At 45.2% G+C, this 19,449-nt stretch overlaps 1 protein-coding gene across 3 annotated transcripts in view; it reads left to right on the top strand.

Annotated features, from left to right (window-relative positions):
* PLCB1 (phospholipase C beta 1) overlaps nucleotides 1–18,979 on the top strand; it is a 332,534-nt gene extending 313,555 nt beyond the window's left edge. Inside the window, exon 32 of one of the 3 annotated variants that reach the window (XM_041474010.1) lies at nucleotides 15,716–18,979. In XM_041474010.1, the coding sequence (XP_041329944.1) occupies nucleotides 15,716–15,946 (231 nt within the window). In that variant the 3' untranslated portion in view covers nucleotides 15,947–18,979. The remainder of the gene's footprint in view (nucleotides 1–15,715) is intronic. The other 2 variants (XM_041474013.1, XM_041474012.1) reach the window with 2 other exon arrangements.
* The last annotated feature ends 470 nt before the right edge of the window (nucleotides 18,980–19,449 follow it).

Raw genomic sequence — 19,449 nt, 5'->3', positions numbered from 1 at the left:
TCTTCTATGCTTTTGCACTAGGGTTTTGTTTTTTTTTTTGCTGGATAGGAATGGCTTTTAGGAAGTCTAAAAGGTAGGACCTAAAAGCTACTGCTGCACTTTTCTCATTCTTTAAGCTGTGTTCCAATGGACACTTAAGTGTATGAGGGAGTTTTTCAGTGAGGCTTCAGCCATATCCAAGTGTTGTGTAGGATCAAGCTGTCCTTTTTCTAAACCTGGAATTTTCTAAGTCTTTTGGAAGCTGCTGCACACATGCAGAACTCTGCACAGTACAACTTCAGCCTCCAGGTTCAGCTACTGCATGGCCTGTGGGGATGATACTGCACTGTGCTGCCTCTTCTCCTGACAGCTTCATTTGCACCAGGGAGGTGTTCATGCCTGAATAAAACATATGGTGTGAGCTCACAGGGCAAATTATTTCACAGCCTGCTGATACTGAAGGTTAGCATTTCTAGAACCAGCTTACAGTCACTCATCTGTGGTCCTCCTTGAGATAATTCCTGTTAGTGAATGCAGAAGTGCAGAAGTGGGATCAGGTTTGTTCTGCAGAGTGCTGTACAGCTTGGTGAGATCTCAGTGCAGCATTTCTGCCCTCAAAATGCTCCTTTCTGCTGAAAATTTGGCAGGTTCCATTTCCAGAGCAGAGGTGGAGTTTCAGAAATCAGTACTCCTGATGGGATTGACTTGCAGCAATTAAATGCTTCCCTGTTATTTCAGCAATCCACTTCACACCACGCAGCTTGGATGCTGCTGGAGTGGGGAGAGCAGCCTGCAATGCCGAGGAGCCTGGGAGCTGCAGGAGCTGCTGGGAGTGGTCCCTCACTGTCAGTCTGTGTGCCAGGGCTGTGCTTGCCATGCCACGAAGGAATCTGTGCTGCAGTGACTCTCCCCAGTTCCACGGCAGTGTTCACTCCTCCTCTTGGCCTGGAGTACCCTTCATTCCCATTTGTATTCAGACAGGCACTACTGCAGCTCCCACTTGAAAGTACTAATTGGTTGAAAATGAATTCCAATTTTTAAATTATTGCTTAGCTTTTTTACTTTTGAAGTGATCTCTTCTTCTAAGACTGGAGTTAATTTCTTGTAATATCAGCTGCCATGTAGTGGTTGCAGCTCATAAGCAAATTTAATTCAGTGATCCAGACTATGTTTGAGGGTTTACATGGGTCAGGGTCCTCTCTGTTGGCTACTGCAGGAATTGATGTCATGTGGAAAAGCAGTAAGCCTGTCACAGGTGACATCCCTCCTTGGAAGAGGTGTCTGTTTTCCCATGCAGTCACCAGCAGAGAGGACATACTGCCAATATGGATGTTGTCTGCTTAGAAGTTGAAATATTCTGTCCCTCCTGAAATCCTTTTTGAAAAGTTTTCTGGGCAAGTAAGTAAAGCTTCACCACCAGTCATCTGTCAGAGTGCCCACAGAGTGCTTTCGTGTCCAATTCTGTCATTGCCCAGAGACCCTGAGCAGGTCCCTCTCCACAGTGTGCTGAGGATCACAAAAAAAATACAGATCTTTGATAAATACCTCACCAAAGATCCTCTTTGTACCTGTCCTCCCTGAACAAACTGCATCTGTTGTATGAATATTTCAGTAACATGATTTTTTTCCAGCAAAACCCGTGTTTATGCCAGTGGAGTCATTATGTTGATGTACTTAAAAATAATCAGATGTCTTCCCTTTTTTATGTGTGTGTCTGTGCATCCACAAGCACACAGACCTGTCACAGGAGGACTGACTCAGTGCTCACCCTTGCTTCCTCCCTGTAGCTCATTAACATTAGTAGGAGGATGCTCTGCCTTTCCTTATTTCAATGACAATTAACCACAGGGTGCAGGAGACAGGAGGTGCAGGTGGAGCAGGCACAGGCTGACAGGGAGGGAGCTGCAGTGGCTGGTCTGGTGTAAAGTTCCTCTCCCAGGTATGGTTCCCTCCATCAGAACATTTCAGCTGCTTTTATTCTAATTCCTGTGGCAGGAAGATGCCATTCCCAAGGTCTCTGAAGCAGCTCTTTGACTCCTCTGCACCGCAGGCACGGAGGATTTGGGAAGGTAACACCTACCAAGGAATGCTGCACTTTCTAAACTCCCTTCCTGGCCAGTGCTCCCTTCCTGGCAGTCCCTGCTGTGCCTGTGACAGGTGCCAGCAGGAACCAGCCCGGAGGGAACGGGACAAGTGCCAGAGTGTAGCTTCAGTCTGTCTGTGAAGGCAAATATGAGCACACAGGAGGAGTTCAGCTGTCCTTAGATCTGCTCTGCAAAGACAGGAAGACTTAAAGGCTTGGGTTGGAGGCTTCTTAGAGAGCCTCGAGCCATAACAGCAGGAGAAATTAAAATTGGTGTCTTCTCCTGGTGTATGGACCATCTATCCCTCTGCAAACAGCCTCCCCTGCCTTGTGAAGGAGTGACTTCATCCTCTAAATCCCCATCCGCTGGGTTTGTCATCGCCCTGTGCAGAATGTCCCCTGTTCTGAGTGCTGCTGCCTTTCCTTGGCTCAGTCCTGGCAGCTCCTTTCCCTTTGCCTGGGAGCAGCCGTGCCAGGCAGTGGGAAAGTGGGCTGGGAAAAGTGCTGGGGAAATGGGAAATGGGCTGGGAAAGCAATGGGAAAATGGGCAGGGAAAGCAATGGGAAAGTGGGAAATGGGCTGGGAAAGCAATGGGAAATGGGCTGGGAAAGCAATGGGAAATGAGCTGGGAAAGCAATGGGAAAATGGGAAAAGTGCTGGGAAAATGGGAAAAGTGCTGGGAAAGCAGCCCTGCAGAGCCAGCACGGGCTCTTAGCCTGAGCCTTGCACAGCCCCTGTCAGCCTGAGACAGGAGGCAGCTGTCAACTCAGAAAGAGTTCTCCTGTGGATTCTGTGCCCCCGTTCTCTCTCCTGCTCTATCCAAAGGGCTGAGGAAATCTTTTTTGTTAGCCAAGACAGCTTGGTGCTTCAGCTTAATTTCATAGTGTAATTTTAAATACAGATCGTGCCAACAGTGCTGCAATTAATAGATAGCCTAAAGACTTATTATTTCAAACTAATTGATATGTAAGAAAGTTTAAATAACATAAGTGATAAGAATTTTTTAGGAATAACTTCTGTAACTAATTCAGAATAATCTTTTTACAGTTATTTAGAGTAGCAGATGACTTTATTATTCACTCATCATCACTAAATCTAATGTCTGTCTGTGTTTCCCTAATACCAAACAGATTTCCATGAGATGGGGAAGAGATGACATTTTATAGTCGTTGTTCTAAAAGGTGTTTTTGCAAGTTAGTAATCTCACTCATTTCTGATACTTGTCTACCATCATTTGAAATAAATACTCCCCAAGTTCCAGATGAATTTCTGCTGCAGAGCTGTGCACTCTGCACGTTTTTAAAATAGGGCTCTAGAGCGAGAAACACGTGGTTTTAAAGTACTCTTCTGCTTCTTCAAATCACTTGATCACTTATGAAAGGCCTTTATTTTTCTAGTGTTCATTAAACTTATCTTCAGCTAGATTGTGATCAGAATTGGCATCAGAGAATACACTGTAAAGCTGTAAGACCTCTCAAGAACTTTTTAATGCTTTTGGAAGATGTCAAGAACCGAAATAATAATAAAACACTGATAGAGCATTAAAAAGATAAGTTCTTGTAATGGAAAGAGGTTTTGTTCTACTGCCAGTGGTTTTTTTCTTAAATAAGGTTTTGCATGGTGCAAAACCTTTCCAAGAGAGAAGCTACCAATAGTGATACACATAAATGAAATCAGATTAAAAACAAAGTGGAGCTCTAGGGGGATCATGTTAGGCATTTTGATGGCATGCCTCTCAGTGGAAAAAAAAGCAAAGAGCTTAGTGAGGTTCATGAGCTTCATCTCAGTTCAGGCTTGACCCTTTGGTGAACTGAGCTTTGCTGAACTGCATTAACCTCGGGAGGAGAGAGGGCAGGAGCAGATGCAGCTCAGTGAGGTCAGGGAGAAGCTCATGGTTCCTGCAGTGGCTCGGGGTGTGGGGGAGCCCCCAGTGACCTTCTCGTGCCCATGAGCTCGGTGGGGACAGCAGGCACCAGGGGAAGGACCCTCAGCAGGTCTGAAGGTGTGGTGTCCCTTATCCTCCTGCCTCTCTGGCTTTCAGGAGTGAGTGTGTCCCTTTTCCTGGCAACAGCAAGGTCTGGCCCAGAGCTCCATGGCAATCTCCTTGGGATATGTGTTCAAGAGCACTTTCAGACCCAGGGAAGGGTTCCCTGGCACAGCCTCACACAGGCCCTGGGACACATTTTCTGTCACAGCTCCTCACTGGACATATCCCCCCACACCTGAGAGCAGGCTGGGAGGCTGCTGGGGCTGCAGCTCCTCACCCAGGATGAGCACCAGCACGGAGAAACACCCTCAGCAGCAGTTCCCTTCCTCTAGGAGCTCAGGTGCTGGAGGAGACCCATGGGTTGTACCCCGAGACCAAGGTCTGGAGGTGAGAAGGGCATCTGCCCTTCTCTGTGGGAGGCTGCTGTCTGTTGTCTGTTAGATTTTAAGCAGCAAGCTGGTCCCTTTTCCCACACTCCTTCATGATTTGCAGTTTGCTTAAACTGAAAAAGGGAGTGATTTCCAGCTGAAAACCTTGAGCCACTGAAACACAACTTTGCACCTCTCCTTTGTGAGGCAGGTTACGATTACCCCCGGATCCCTGCTGGCTCAGGAGCAAGCATTTCATGCCCTTTAGTGCCAGCAGTTCCCTCACTGGATCTGCTCTGTTTGCACCTGTACTCGTGTGATGGAGATCCAAAGTGCAGATCCAAACCCCATAAAAGCCAATCACTGTCCTGCAGTGAACTTTGGGTATGTGCTTTACCAGGCAGGAGTTCAAGCTGCTCTGGGCAGCTTTGTCCTGTTGATCTGGCTTGATGAAATTACCTTATTTGTCAATTTTTGCATTGTGGGATGCTTGCTGAGCATCACTGAAATAAAGTTTTCTGCATGGGTCATTTAAACTTGATGGGTAATTAGAGAGTTACCTAAGCTTGCAGCAGTCAGTGTTAATTTGAACTTTGGAGAACATGTTTAAATGAAAAACAACTGAACTGAAATATTAATCCCTTGAACTGAATCATGAGGATGGCTCAGTCAACCTCCTAGTGCATAGTACTGCTTAATCCAGTCACAGCAGTACAGACAGCAAGAGGAGGGTTTTTGCCTTTAAAGCTAATTGTAGTATCAAGAAGTAAAAACCTTCAGGCTATTTTTAATTAGGCTGAACCACTGGGCAGTGTTGCTCTTGCATTAAGCTCTAACGTTTTTAATAGTTGCAGTTAAAATTCTACACTAATTTTGCTTCTCAAGTAAAAAAAAAAAAAAACCACAAAAAAAAACAAGTGTGTTGTGTAATGCAGCATGACTCGATGAGCAGTGTGGATATGTGGATGAACTCCTGGTGGAAGTAGAGGGATGTAAAGATAATCATAGTATATAAACACAGAGCAGCCCTAAACTCGGCAGCCTCAGTGCCCAGCAGCAGTGACACATCTCCATTTGATGGCCCTTGGACAGTCATGAACATACACATCAGCACCTAAGTTTGAACCCACTCCCAGCTTTTTGTCATTGTTAAACCCAGCCTCAAAACTTCCCTGACACTTGGGAGTACAAAGGCCAAAATGCTGAGCCATCCTTTCTGGAAGATGGAAGAGGAGGATAGCAGCTCTGTCTCCACTGTTAAACTTCTGCCAGGTCCTGGATGGAATTTTTTCATTAGCCTGTTATGTTCAATGGGTCTGTCACTAACTTGGCTCATTATTTGGGGAGAGTCAATGCAAAAGTCTCTGCTAATAGTAAAGAGGAGGCCAGATTCATGTTGTTGATGAGTTAGGAAATATTTTGGAGTAGCCTTCACTGTTACAAGGGATTATAGAAATGCAACTGCTTGACAAGGTTTTCAAAGAAACTTTGAAGGCTTTGATCTTTATTGGAGTGTGCTTGCTTTCTAGTTTAGAAACATTCATTTTTAACAAGATATTAGGAAAAGGACTGAGTGCTCAGTAATTTCCAAGCAGACTTGTCAGTGGGGCTCCATCTTGCAGAGGCTCTCTGGCATGGAGAGCAAGCTAAACGTTAAAGTGCAGCAGAGGCTTTGTCAGTGTGATCATTTCTGAGCCAGTGATGGCTGCTTCCAAGCCATCATTAGCATCAATGAGCATTTCAGGGACATGGCAGTAGCAGTGAGTGTGCACCTTCAGGAAGGTCTGTCTGGAGATGCACAGCCCTCAGAGTGTGTGTGGAGCTCCTGTCCTCAAAGCAGGCTGGAGAGCCAGGGCAGAGCAGGGTGTGGAGTGAAAGGAGGTGCCACACTTAATCACAGGGGAGCTGTTCCTTTTGCTCTGAGGAGCACTGTGGTGCCCCTGGAGAGAGACAGAGACAGAGATAATTTATTTCCTTTTCATTGTTGTATTGGAGGAGAAATCTGTGGCTCAGAGGGAATTTCCTGTGGCACTGATGGGGCCTGTTAGAGATGTCCTGCCAAGAGTCAGACACAGGCAACACTCTAATTACCTATTAGCAATGTGGATATGAGAGGCTGGAAAGTGCTTTGTTAGACTGAATCCAGAGTTCAGTTTAGGTGAGAATCCAAAAGCTGTGCTATGGGTTCCACCACCTTTTTACCAGACCTGAACTCCAGCAGCTCCTGAGCCCTCACCAGGAGGCCTTAAGCACCTGAAACTTCCTTTTCTTGTCCCTCCTCTTTCAAACATTGCCAGAATCTCTCACTTCGGGGGACAAGACCACTCTCAGGCAAAACACAGTAAACATGAAGTGCCTGCAGATGCCATGGCCCGCTGGGGACATCCTGCTGCTGCCTTCTCTGCTCGCTCCGCCCGGGCTTTGCAATATTTCTGGAATATATTCTTGCTGTTGTAACCTCAAGATGTCATTTGCAATGAGTTTCCAAGGGACTGTCATGACCCCTTGAGATGAGGATTACAATGCTGCTGCTCTTGGAAGGCCTGTGCTGTTTACAGGCTGCCTTGGAGGTATCGTGGAAGTGGGAAAACATCATTTATTAGAAGGTAATGGCTGCACTGATCTTTTTTTCTTGTTTGTTTTGCAGTATCCAAAATATGGACAGCACTTTAAAAAAGGACCAGTTAAGATGCTCTCTTTGAGCTCTGTCACTCAAACTATTTACCCTGGATCCACCCCAATAAACTAAGGGCAGCATCTGCTGATAGATGAGACTTCAGGGGAGTTTCTCTGGATTTATTGCATTGAAACTGAGCAGATTCTCCTTTGCTTACAGTGAAGACAGCTTACTCTAGTGATGATGAAAAAGAACAGAATCTCAGAATCTACCCTTAAAATGCCCATAGAAAGGGGATTTTTTTTCCTGTTCATTCTAGCTCAAATTATTTTTATTCATATGCATTATGAGGTGCATAGGTCATGCTTTTATGGTGTTGTCTAAGAGCCACTTGACAGCTTAAGAAAGCATTTTATCCACAAAAGCAAACTGTTACATGAAATAATCATCAGAAAGAGGAGTAATTCCAAGTATGCAGCTTACGAGGCACAGAGCAGAGCTGTGCATGAGAATAAATTGCCAGACTTTTGAAGAAACAGGAAATGAGTTCTGTGAAGAAAGTCCTCCCACAGAATTCAGTACAAGCTATCTCTTTAAATAACTTACTCAAACAAAATGCAAGAGATCTAAAATTGCTGCTAATAATACAATTGCCAATAGGAAAAGATCACCAGTTCAGGCTTTTGCTGTAAGGACCTTCTCTAACCCAGCAGGTCTCAGCAGAGATATTGTACAGGTGTATGTATGTTTAATATGTGTGCAACTGGGCAGCACTGATGGGAAATCTCACCACCCAGACATTCATTTTTAATCAGTTACTGGAGCAAATGTTGGTTTACCACACAGAAGGGGGATAGAGCTGCCTTACAAACATTCAGATGCAGGAGGCCGGGTCCCACTGGTTTAATGAGGCTGCAGGTAATGAAGGCAGAGCCCAGGGCTGCAGCCCAGTGCCTTGACACAGCAGGTAGGAGAGGGACCTGTTTGTGTGAGCCCTTGTGCCCTGGGGGAGGCACAGCAGTCACCCTCAGCAGCAGCAGGCACTGAGTGCAGCGTGGCAGGGAGGGAGGTAACAGGCTGTGCCACCCTCTGCCTGCCTCTGCTGTCACTGCTGGTGACTTCTGCCCAGGAGGGGAGCGGGCTGAGCAGCCTGATGGATTGGGCAGGAGAGGGGCCAAGGGGAGCGGTCACAACTGGGGCTGAGCCAGCAGCCCTGGGCTCAGGGAGCAGCATGGAGACTCTGTGGGGTGCCGAGGTCACCTGATGGCTTTGTCACCTTGTGTGGAGGACATGGGAGCACCACCTTCAGGCAGGGAGACAGAGAAGGACTCTGGGAATTGGTGTGTGTCCCATGGTCTGGAAAGTGCCCATTGTTTGAGATGCAGAGATGTCCTTGTCTGAGGACAGGACTCGTCAATGGGAGCTTTCCAGTCAGCAGGAAGACATTTCCTGCTGTTGTTGACCTGGTGCCACCTCAGATGCCAAGTGCCCTTAGGCTCCCCTTGACGATTCCACACTCCCACATCTCCTGAGAGAAAACCTTGTCTACCTGAATAGTTTCATCTCAGGGTTAGCAGCGTTGCCCTTAATCTGTACTAAGGCCAAGTGTTAACATGATTGGCACGTCCCTTTATGCACATCCTCGGTGTCACTGGGAGGAACAGGAGCCTTTAGGTGCTCTCTGTGCATGCAGAGTGAACTCCTTTCCCAGGCCTGGGCCAGCAGCCCCCCAGAACCTGCTGTTCCAGCTGGGGCCATTCCGATGGGCAGAGAGGGCTCCGGCCAGTGCTGCACAGGGACTGTGGCCTTGAGGCATGAGGACATCTGAGCAGTGGTTACTCCTTTGCCTTCCCAGCAGGAATCTGCTTAGTGGAGGGAATAACATGGTCCTTAATAAGGAACTCCTACTGTTTCCAATTAAACAAAAATTGCTGCCTATAAATCACTTGATCCCTGAGCTCTGTTCCTCAATTTCACTCTCCCTGTTACTGAGCCTCCATCTGCTTTTAACAGTTCTTGCTACTCATATGTCTTTTAATGCTGTATCCCTCCAGAATGGCTTTCTAATTAAGTAAGCTCTGACAATGAAAAGCAGAGGAACAGCAGCCTCTTGCTCTCCGTACCCTTAATCTGGGAGTCCTCTATGAGCTATTTTGGAAGCTAAATTGAGGTCGCTGACATTATGCATATTTGTTGTCTGATGCAGGCTTAAAAGCCCCAAATCCTCTATTTAAAAGTATCTTAAGGCACATGGGTCAAATATTTGCAGGAAGAAAAATACGTATTTGTAGCTTTAGCAGATTTGGAGAAGGAGGGGAGCAGTGAGAAAGGGGCCCCAGTCCCAGCCCAGTGTTGCTGTTGCAATATGGCAACACCGACCACTGAAAATATCAGCGTTGCTGGTGTTAACAAAATAAACATTTCCCATGGCACGTGATGAGGAAAAGAGGAGCTTTGCTAAACAGAAATCCCCTGGAGAGGATGCAGCCCCCCTTTGATTACAATGGTGCAGTGGCCAGTTACAGCCTGTTGTCAAAATACATTCTGCTGAAATTGCACAGAAGAAACGAATGCACTTGAGTTTCTCATCAGCAAAACAAAAAGAACAGGCACTGCCTATGTGGAATTAAATAATATCCTGCATGTGGGCAGTGCCACGGTAATTATGGATACAAATGAGTATCACATTTCAACTGGTGAGTAAATGCAACAATCAACTACAAAAGAGTGCTTTTTTATATATTTTGCTGCACTCTGCCTCAAGGAGAAATAACACAACTTTAAAATGTCTCACATTTGAAATCTTAACTCAAAAATGGTGAAAAAAACTTAAGAATAGAGTTTACTGTTGGAAATGTTCAAGATTGTTGGAGATACTGAACTATTTAGTCCTCAGAGTCTATTTTTACCTAAATTGTTGAGCCAGGAGATTTGAATAATTTTCCATTCATAATTCACTGCATCATTTAGGGAAAGAAAGTCAGCAGGAAAACAAAATAAGATAAATTTAAAAGGAGATAGAACAGAAACACCAAACTCAAAAGGCTGCCCTTAGAGAAAAATTCCCAGCGGAATGGAAAAACCTGAGACTTTAAAAAGCGACTTATTTGGAGTCATATCAAATCTTTGCAGTGGAAGAACTTCATCAAACCAAATATGGCCATAATTAATGGTTTTGCTTCAACAAAACTGTGTTTTGGTGGGTTTTTTCACCAAATGTGTAATTGGTTGTATTTCATACGTCACTTTCTCAAAACATTTTTGGCTGAAGGTTAATTCCGGAGGTGCTTTTTCAGCAGTGCCCCTTGGGTTGTTTTGGAGCTGCAGATATATTTTAGGAGCACGGGTGAGCTGGAAGGAATGGCAGTGCGGGTGGCTTGGCTTTGCATCAGCTGAGATGGGGCAGCAGCAAAACTAAATTAAGATGAATAAATTGCAGACACCCCAAATTATGCAGATGAATCCCAGTCTTCTTCTATACCTCACTTTCTCTACAGGAAGAATTTAATTAATGCCACTTTTTTATCTTGTAAGGCTAAATAAAAATATCAATATATTCAACAGTAGAGAAAATGAGGTCAGTATTCCTCTGTTATGTCTTCATGGATTGAAATGACTGGTTGGGAAAAGACACCAGGTCTGGCTAAGCTTAGACAGATAAAAAACATATTTAAGGCATTTTTTCCTCCTCATATGCACATTCTGGATGGAGTTTTAGACGAGAGTTTTTATTCCCTTCTATTCCCCTGGAGAGAACACATTTTCTCCATCCATAAGGATAAAGAAAGAGCCGTGTCAAGAGCAGAGTGACAGCGGTAAATGGATAATAAATGTTTTTACATGAACTGTTACATCTATGTCTGGGGTGAAATCATTTCAGGAGACAGCAGGAACAGCACAAAGTAATTTGTAATCTTCAGGAGTGCATGTCCTGGGACATTGTCATGGTTTGACCAGGAAGTGAGGTTTTGGGAAGTTATGGTCAAACCAATCAGTGGCCAAATTTCAGATTGGCACCTGGTGTGGCCCAGAGAGGGGGAAACACTTGGGGAACACCTTGGGGATAAGGAGAGGGAGAAACGCTTTGGGAACACCTTGGAGACCAGAGAGGGGGAAAGGCTTGGGGAACACCTTGGGGATAAGGAGAGGGAGAAAGTGGCAGCAGCAGCAGGATGCTGCGGGTCACAGGCCAGCCTGCTGTCCAGGGCTCTGGGGACCAGAGGGGAAACGCTCTGGGAAGCCCTGGGGGATGAGGAGAGGGGGAAACACTTGGGGAACACCTTGGGGACCAGAGAGGGGGAAACACTTGGGGAACACCTTGGGGATGAGGAGAGGGGGAAAGGCTTGGGGAACACCTTGGGGATGAGGAGAGGGGGAAAAGCTTTGGGAAGTCCTTGGGGATAAGGAGAGGGGGAAAAGCTTTGGGAACACCTTGGGGACAGGGAGAGGGGGAAACGCTTTGGGAAGCCCTTGCAGCAGGGAATTCTGAAAGGCCACTCGCTCCCAGGGTGCAGGGGAAGGGGCAGCAGTGCTCACACCCAGCACTTGAGAGGGGCTGCAGGAAGGGACTCGGGCTGGACGTGTTTCCCCCGGTTCCCCTTTCCCTTGGGCTGCTGCAGTGCAGCAGGAGGGGAGGTGGAAGCGGGGCTGTGGGGCCAGCCGTGCCCTCCTCTGCTCACTGTGCCCTCCTCTGCTCACTGTGCCCACCTCTGCTCACTGTGCCCTCCTCTGCTCACTGTGCCCTCCTCTGCTCACCGTGCCCACCTCTGCTCACTGTGCCCACCTCTGCTCACTGTGCCCACCTCTGCTCACTGTGCCTGTCCCCTGGGACTGCTCTCTCCTGGCTCCTGGTGCAAACAGGGCTTCATCAGATCACTTGGAAGCGTGCAGGAGTCTGCAGGGGCTTGGCCAGGAGCATCTAAACCCAGAGCCTCTGCCTCTGTAATCCTTTATTGATCACAGTCACTGCTTCTGGTGCTGTTCATGCTGCTCATTTGGGAGTTCTAATAATAACAGCTAGGTACAAACATGAATGTAAATAGTTTTAGTAATACCGTGTTTCCTTTCCTGAGCATTTCCCTTGCTTTAAGCTGAACAACCATAGTCATGGTCCCTCCCACATTCCAAGGAAGGGCTGCAAGGCCTTTCCCTGACTGAGGGCCCTCTTTGGAAAGCGATTGCAGCCAAGGATGCTGAAGAGCCCTTTGAACTGGGAGGGGACGTGAGCCCATGAGCCGGGCAGCTGGCTGGCCACCAGGAGCTCTGCTCACGTGTACAGCCCTGCTCCTGTCCTGTCCCTCAGCTCAGAGCTGTGCTGCTTGGATTCCAGGTGCACATGGTGCTCTTTGTCCAGGGCAGTTTTTGTGTAAAGCTGAAGTAAGCATCAGCTGGCATTTTTTAACTTGCACTGTTGGGTAAAAAAAATTAGAGGTAGGAGATGGAAGCACACATTCAAGAGCTTCTGGCCACAGCCATGAAAAGGGAATAACAGATTCATTTCCTGTCCCCAAGGACCCCACTGCCAACACATAATGATGGCTCTGAATTTTAAAGTTTTAACTCACTGCCTGTCAGTAAAGTACATGGGAGTGAGATCTACCTGAACAAGAAGTAGTGTCCAACTGTGGGACACTGAAGCTACGTGGGGGTGACGTTGGTGGTGTTTCTGTTGTGGGTTAAGGAGCGGACACAGGATCTGTAGGAGGGCAGGCAGTGAGATACCAGAAGGAAGAAGGTTGGTACATGTTAATGAGGACAGTGGTCCAGATAATGATCTGCCCGTCCCCCCCCTTGTCTGACTCCGAATCCTAACAGCAAGTGTAGGTCACCTTGTTTAGTAGCTGGAGAGCAGAGAAATTGGGGTAGGTGGACTTGTGATGGGAACAACCCAAGGGAACAGCAGACTGGGTGGGAAGGCCCCCCTGGTGGAGTCTGGTGAGGTGCTGCCTGAGCTTTTACTCTCACACTAACGTGGCACCTTCCTTGCCATCAGCCAGCCAGGTGAGAGGTGTGTGTGGCTACTGCTGCTGCTGGGAGGGCATTTCCATTCCCTGCCATGAACTGCCATGTCCCTGTGGAGCCACAGAACAAACAGGAGGAACTGAGGCTTTTAAAGAACCTTGCAGGCAGCTTGTTTCTTTAACCTTGTGTGGTAGCTCAGGGGCCACAGAATGGATGGGATCTGAGGGACTTGCTGGACACTGAGCAAGGGGAAAACTGACAGAGCCTTTGGAAACAAAAAGAAAACTAATTTTTACTGATGCAGTTTTAGTCAACCCTCCTTGTCTGCTGTCTGCTCTTTCTCAACTAACTTCAGCCTTCTCATGATTAGATATCTATATAGACTGTCTCTGGAGACAGAGGGGTGGCTCCAGATTCGTGTCATTTCTATTAAGCACTCGACTGAGGGGGAATTAGCCACTGGAGGCGCTTTAGGAGAATATTAGATGCAATTGTTATCTAACAACATGCTTATGGCTGCACTGGGTTCACATAACGTTCAGTTTCTGAGGGATTTCAAATACTTCTTTTGCTTTTAAACCTAATTAAGCAAATCGAGGTTCTGAAGGAAGTTGAGAGCCAGGAGACTTTTCCCTGACTTATGATACTACACACCTTCTTCTGTACCTGAGGTGCCCAAAATTCACAAATGCCACATACAACAATGACGTGGGGAATGCAGCAGCCCATCTCTGGCTTGGACACTGCTGTGTTTTTAGCAGGGCAGGTATTTAGCCATGCTGTAACCCCAAGCACCATGAAGGAAGGCCCTTTGCCCAGAATTCAGTCTTTGTTTTGCAGTGTGACCCAGGTGCTGCCGACACTCCAGTCAGTGCAGCTGGGATGTGAGCAGCTCCCTGGGCAGCTGGAGTGCAGTCCTGGGGCTCTGCTGAGCAGGGCACAGAGGGAGCAACATTCCAGTTTCCTCCACCAGCCACCCTATGGCACTGTTCCTCTGAGGATGCCTGTACCTGGGGGAGTGTTTGCAAAATGGAGACAAAAGGAGGATCCCTTCAGAAAATTTGTATCTAGACATAAAGCCAGAAATGAAGGGTGCAGGAAAAGAAGGAAGGTGTTAGGATAATGATTAACTACCACAGTGACAACTATATATTTCTAGTTGATAGAAATATGTATTTTAGACAAAGGGTGTGTTTTAATGGAACTGTTTGTGCCTCAGACTTGGTTTTATCTGAGGTGGAAAACAGAGGCCAGGAGATCAGGAAAACTTCCAGAAAGAAGGCAGGAAAAGAGCTTTAGCAGGCAAACCAAAAGGAAAAAGAACAGATCTTAGATCTTGAGGAAGAAAAGCTGCAGAATTTGTCTAATTAAGGAATGTAGAACTAGACCGGGTGAGCTAAGGACATTGATTTGCACATCAGGAGAAAGAAGAGGCCTCACAAAAATAAAGTCAGAGATGCAGGATGAAAACCAGGACAGAAGCATGGGGAATGGGATTGGAAGGGCTCAGAGGGAGGGGTGGTGATAGAGACATGGTGTCCGTGGACAGGTCAAGAATGGTAACACTAGGACAGGACCTAATGTTCAGGTGAAAATTTGCATTGCCTGTTGAGAGCTGTTGCAGTGGGGTGAAGGAGACCTGAAACTGCACAGGACAGATGCAGGCCTAGAGCTGAAGGATCAGAATTCCTAGCACCTTTATCCTGGAAATCCTGGGAAAATACCTATGTGAAAACACAATTTGCTAAGAAACTATTGCAAAACTGCTGCAGCTACAGTTAGCAGAACCTGACTCCCTCTTTTGAAGAAGGTGGGTGGATGGATGGATGGATGGATGGATGGATGGATGGACGGATGGAGCGGGTCTGGCTTTGGAACTCACCCCTTTTGCTTCCTGCTGTGCTCACATATTGGTCATGATGAAAAAATTGGCTTTGTCTTCAGTTGAAACTTTGATACACATTAATGTTTTTCAAATAATGGATCGTGCAGGTCCTAATATGGGCACTAAAAACAAAGGCAGTTCTAACAAATACTGGGAAAGGACCCACTGCTTCCTGAAGACTGATAGCCAGATTTCTTTCTGCATGCCTTTTGCATCCTGTTGATGATATGACACTTTTTCCCCAGTAATGTCCAAGACACATTCTGCATTAATCCGATAATGTAACTTTCCATGATCCAGCCCTAAGAAATGCAATTTAACTTGTTTTCCCTCCCTCTCTGACTCCCTTTGACAACTGACTTTTTCCTAACGGTTTCTCCAACCCAAGAAATCTGGCACAAGTTGTTTTATTGTTCTCAGAGCAACATTTGTGGTGTGTTTGATGTGTGATTAACTACCTGAAGCTCAATGAAGGCCTTGCACTTTCCAAGGCTTATCCGTGATCCATACTACACCCGAATGGGGTCTTGTCAAAGCCAGTGGGAGTATGGACACCACACAGTTAAATCCACATGAATTTGAAGGATTTGGGTACCCGAGGGTGGTACCCAAAACCAGCCTGATGACTGCACGTTCCTCCAGCTTTGCAATGACTGCATGGGAATTGACAGGCACTTTGGATGCGTGGTGCCAATACGGGAAAGAAGGGAGTACGGTCTTGAATTGTGCAAAAATGCCTTGTTAATTCCCCTCCTGCCCGGTGTGGTACTTGCCCCATCCTGCAGCACTGGTCACATCAGATACACCTGAAGACAGCTTGTCTCTTTTGTTGTAGTTGCAGGTGGAACTTGATCAGGAGTATCAAGACAAATTCAAAAGACTGCCTTTGGAAATTCTGGAGTTCGTACAGGAAGCCATGAAAGGGAAAATCAGTGAGGATGGAGACCACAGTTCTGCCCCCTCTTCCCTGGCATCTGACAGTGGAAAATCAAATCATAAACCTCCACAAAGTGAGGAGGAATTGGAAGAAGATAACCAAGAGAAAGTGTTTGATACTACTTTTTAACTGCCCAAGAAACAATCAGTGCACCGGGGCGCACCATTCCCACCTGCCCGTCTCCGCTCTCCCGCGGTGAGCTGCGCCGGGAGGCAGGAGGAGTCTGCATTCAAGTGCACATTTCCCCAAAGGAACATTTTATAAAGAGTATTCTGCAAGGGTCTTCATTCTTATTCTTCATCTGATTATTGTTCTAAAGCTTAGTGCAGTTGTAATGGGAAAATTAATATGTTAACCTCCCTCTTCTCTTTTTTTTTTTTATTATTATTTTTATTTTTTTGGCCAGTTTACCATGGGTAATTTTCTGGCCATGTTCACTGTTAAGAATGTTTAATGAAGACCAGTGTATTGTACAGAGAAAAGTGCGTGCAGATTTCCTTTTGGAGTGCCAGAGCAAAGTGCTCCAAATTAATAGAGATCCTGGAGCATATCACAACAGTACTTAATCATATTTGTTTCCTTCTTTATAACTGCACCTTGACAGCTGTACCATCCTTTTACATTTGCACTGAAACCTTGGATCCTTTTTAGCTCTGCAAGCACTGGTGGCTTGCTGTCTTGATATTATGTTTATCCCATGGAGAGACATATATTTGCTGCTGAAAATTCTTGGAACTGTGGGGACGAGAGGAATACGGAGAGGAGAACCCGCGTGGAGATGTCGGTGTCTGTGTCCATCTGTGTTTGTTACACCGTGTGAGTGCATATATGTTTGTATATATATACATATATATATATGTGCACACACATCTGTCTATATGCACACACAGCATGTTGCTATTTGGAGCTGATGTGGTCTCTTGGCCAAATGAAATGTTTCAGGGATCCGTGAGTAGGGAGAATCTTTCCGAGAGCTAACATCTGGGTTATACTGCTATACAATGATCATGGAATCATAGAATTCTTTTTGTGGTGTTAGTGGTGTAAATCAAAGTAGTTTTAGAATATAAATTTGATATATATTTTGCAGACTCGAAAGTATTGATTTTAAGTATCATATTTTAAGCTTACTGAATTTGATAGGATTATAAAATGTTTAGGACTACAGTATTTGAAATCTAACAGAATCTTCCATTATTTTTAAGACTGAGGTTCAGTTTTACTAAGGTCTAAAATTTAAAAGCGAAGTATAAAAACCTGACCACTGTTATTTAAAAATGTCTATTAATCTGTTTGACTGACTTGTTAAAATAAGAACAATCAAAGTTAGCGTACTGTATGATATGCATGAGAGAAGTAACAGCACATTCTGGGAAATTTCTATCAGATGACAGAGACACATTGTGAAAGTCAGGATATTTGAAAAGGTAAGAAATGCTGTTCTCTGGATTCCCACCCTAGCAGAAATCACGAAACACCTCGGACGAGCTGGGATTGGTACCTGGGCCAGTGCGCGATCCTCCCTTGGGGCGAGGCAGAAACCAGCTCAGAAGCCCCAGGCTGGCCTCGAGGCACTTGATCCTGCAGAGCTGGGTTCTGCTCCTCCACGGGGCCAGGAGCTGGGCTGGAATAGCATTCACATCCACTGGCAAGATCAGGGCCTTAGCTGGGGTTAAACGGCAGTCGGAGAAAGCAGTCCATTCATGGGGAGGATTTGAACACATCGTAACAGTTGAGTTACCTTACTTCCATTCCCTCAGGATTTTAGTACTTAAAGTAACTTATTTTATTTAAATTTAAGCAATAAAATACAAATCAAGTTTAAGTTTTCGGTTAAATAATGGTGTATATATATATAAGTTCAAATCTTGGAAAACAAACAGTATTTTGATGTTTCCTTTTTAAACTTAGAACAGAAAGAAAGAAAAATTGCACATTGTTTGGAGATCGTATTTTGAATTAAACTGTTCTGGTTTATGATGATGAAATCAGCGCACATGAAATTCAAAAATCTGACTTTCATCCTAACGCTAGGAAAGGTGACTCCTCTGCTAATCCTAGTTTTGCACTTTGAAATCAATCTTAATCACTCATTGAAAGTGTAGAGTCGAGATTTAATGCTGCATTTTATAAAGTTAAAATGACGTGTTGTTCTAAATTATTACAAGAATAAACTGATAGCAGTGTTCATACTAAAACTGAAACTGTTGCATCATAGAACCGTTGTACAGCGCAGGCTTTTTGGGAAAATCCTGGCTCCTCTGAACCTCGGACTTCAGGGGAGCCAGGACTTCGGCACAGTCCTCAGAGAAACTCGGGCAAATGCCAATTAACCTTTTATTTATATTTAATAAGAAATAAATAGACTGGTTGGGTTAAATATACTATCAGCTGTAGTCATTTTACAGTACGTTTGTATTTGACCATTTCCTGTACTCACATTTTTTTATATCTGTACAGTGCCACTTTCTGCAGGTGTAAGGTAGTGTGTAATCCTGTACATCTTGCATCGTTCAAACTATTTCAGTGAAACCAATATCATTTAATATTGATATTACTTGAACTAGAGTAAGGTAATGAAAAAAGGGTCTTTATGATGTGCAAGTCTTGTGCCTTTTATGTATTTGCCTTGTTCCGTGTTGAATGTGTGGAAATGCTGTATTGTGGACTTTCTGCTGTATAGAATAGAGCTGTCTATATTAAACTAGGTCGTGCACTTCAGATATCTTTACACTACTGAAAATAGCTTGGTTTTGGCAGTATAAACAGAATTTTAAAAATTCTAATGAAGGCCAGACATTTTAGACTTAACATGTTCATAATTATGTTAATTAATGCTCATGTATTAGCTAAACATTCACTGACAGATAACTAAAGGGACATCATTGCTTGCCTTTCTTTGAAACCAGTGTTGCTCTTGTACATTGTATTAATAGTGTCTGTGATTGATTAGTCCTTGATGATTTGCTTTCAGAGTAGGATGAAATATTCCAGTTAACATGTACATATTTTTTCGGTTCCTCAATCTATGATTGTTTCAGAGGCATAATTCACATTTTTGTAAAAATTCTATGCAATTTTGTGGCATGATGTTTCTTCCACTTGTAATTTTATGTGCTTACATTACAGATCCAAAGGACAAATAAAAATTTCTTAACACAAGGCCAGTTTTCTCCGTTCGTTGACTCAGGAGACCTTACCCTGAGCCCTTTGCTGCAGGAGGGGCAGTGCCAGGAACAGGCAGGGAAATTTCCCTGCAGGCTTTTGTGTTCACACCAAGAAGAAGCAATTGCACATGCCTGTGCTTCCAGCCCCTGCCCTCCCAGCACAATGAGCACTTGCTGCTGCTCTGAAACAATGGGAAACAAAAAGCAGTGTGCAGGAGCCAGTGAACTGGTAAGAAAACGTGTTGGTTTACAGGAAGGCTTTGGCAGGAGAGCTGGGACGTGATTTCCAGCCCTACCAATAAACTGTCTCAACAAATTACAGCACCTGTACTTCTGTTCCACTGCCCCAGCTGTTTCACTCATCACCTATTCAATTATCTATGTGCTGTGAAATATACCTTTGCAGGGCCTTCCACTGAGAGCATTGAAAAGGAAATCTATCCCTTTGGCTTGTGACTTCCCTTC

This window comes from Pyrgilauda ruficollis, unplaced genomic scaffold, assembly GCF_017590135.1.
Source record: "Pyrgilauda ruficollis isolate IOZ18807 unplaced genomic scaffold, ASM1759013v1 scaffold31, whole genome shotgun sequence".
Taxonomy (NCBI): domain Eukaryota; kingdom Metazoa; phylum Chordata; class Aves; order Passeriformes; family Passeridae; genus Pyrgilauda; species Pyrgilauda ruficollis.
This window is presented reverse-complemented; position numbering and strand designations above follow the sequence as displayed.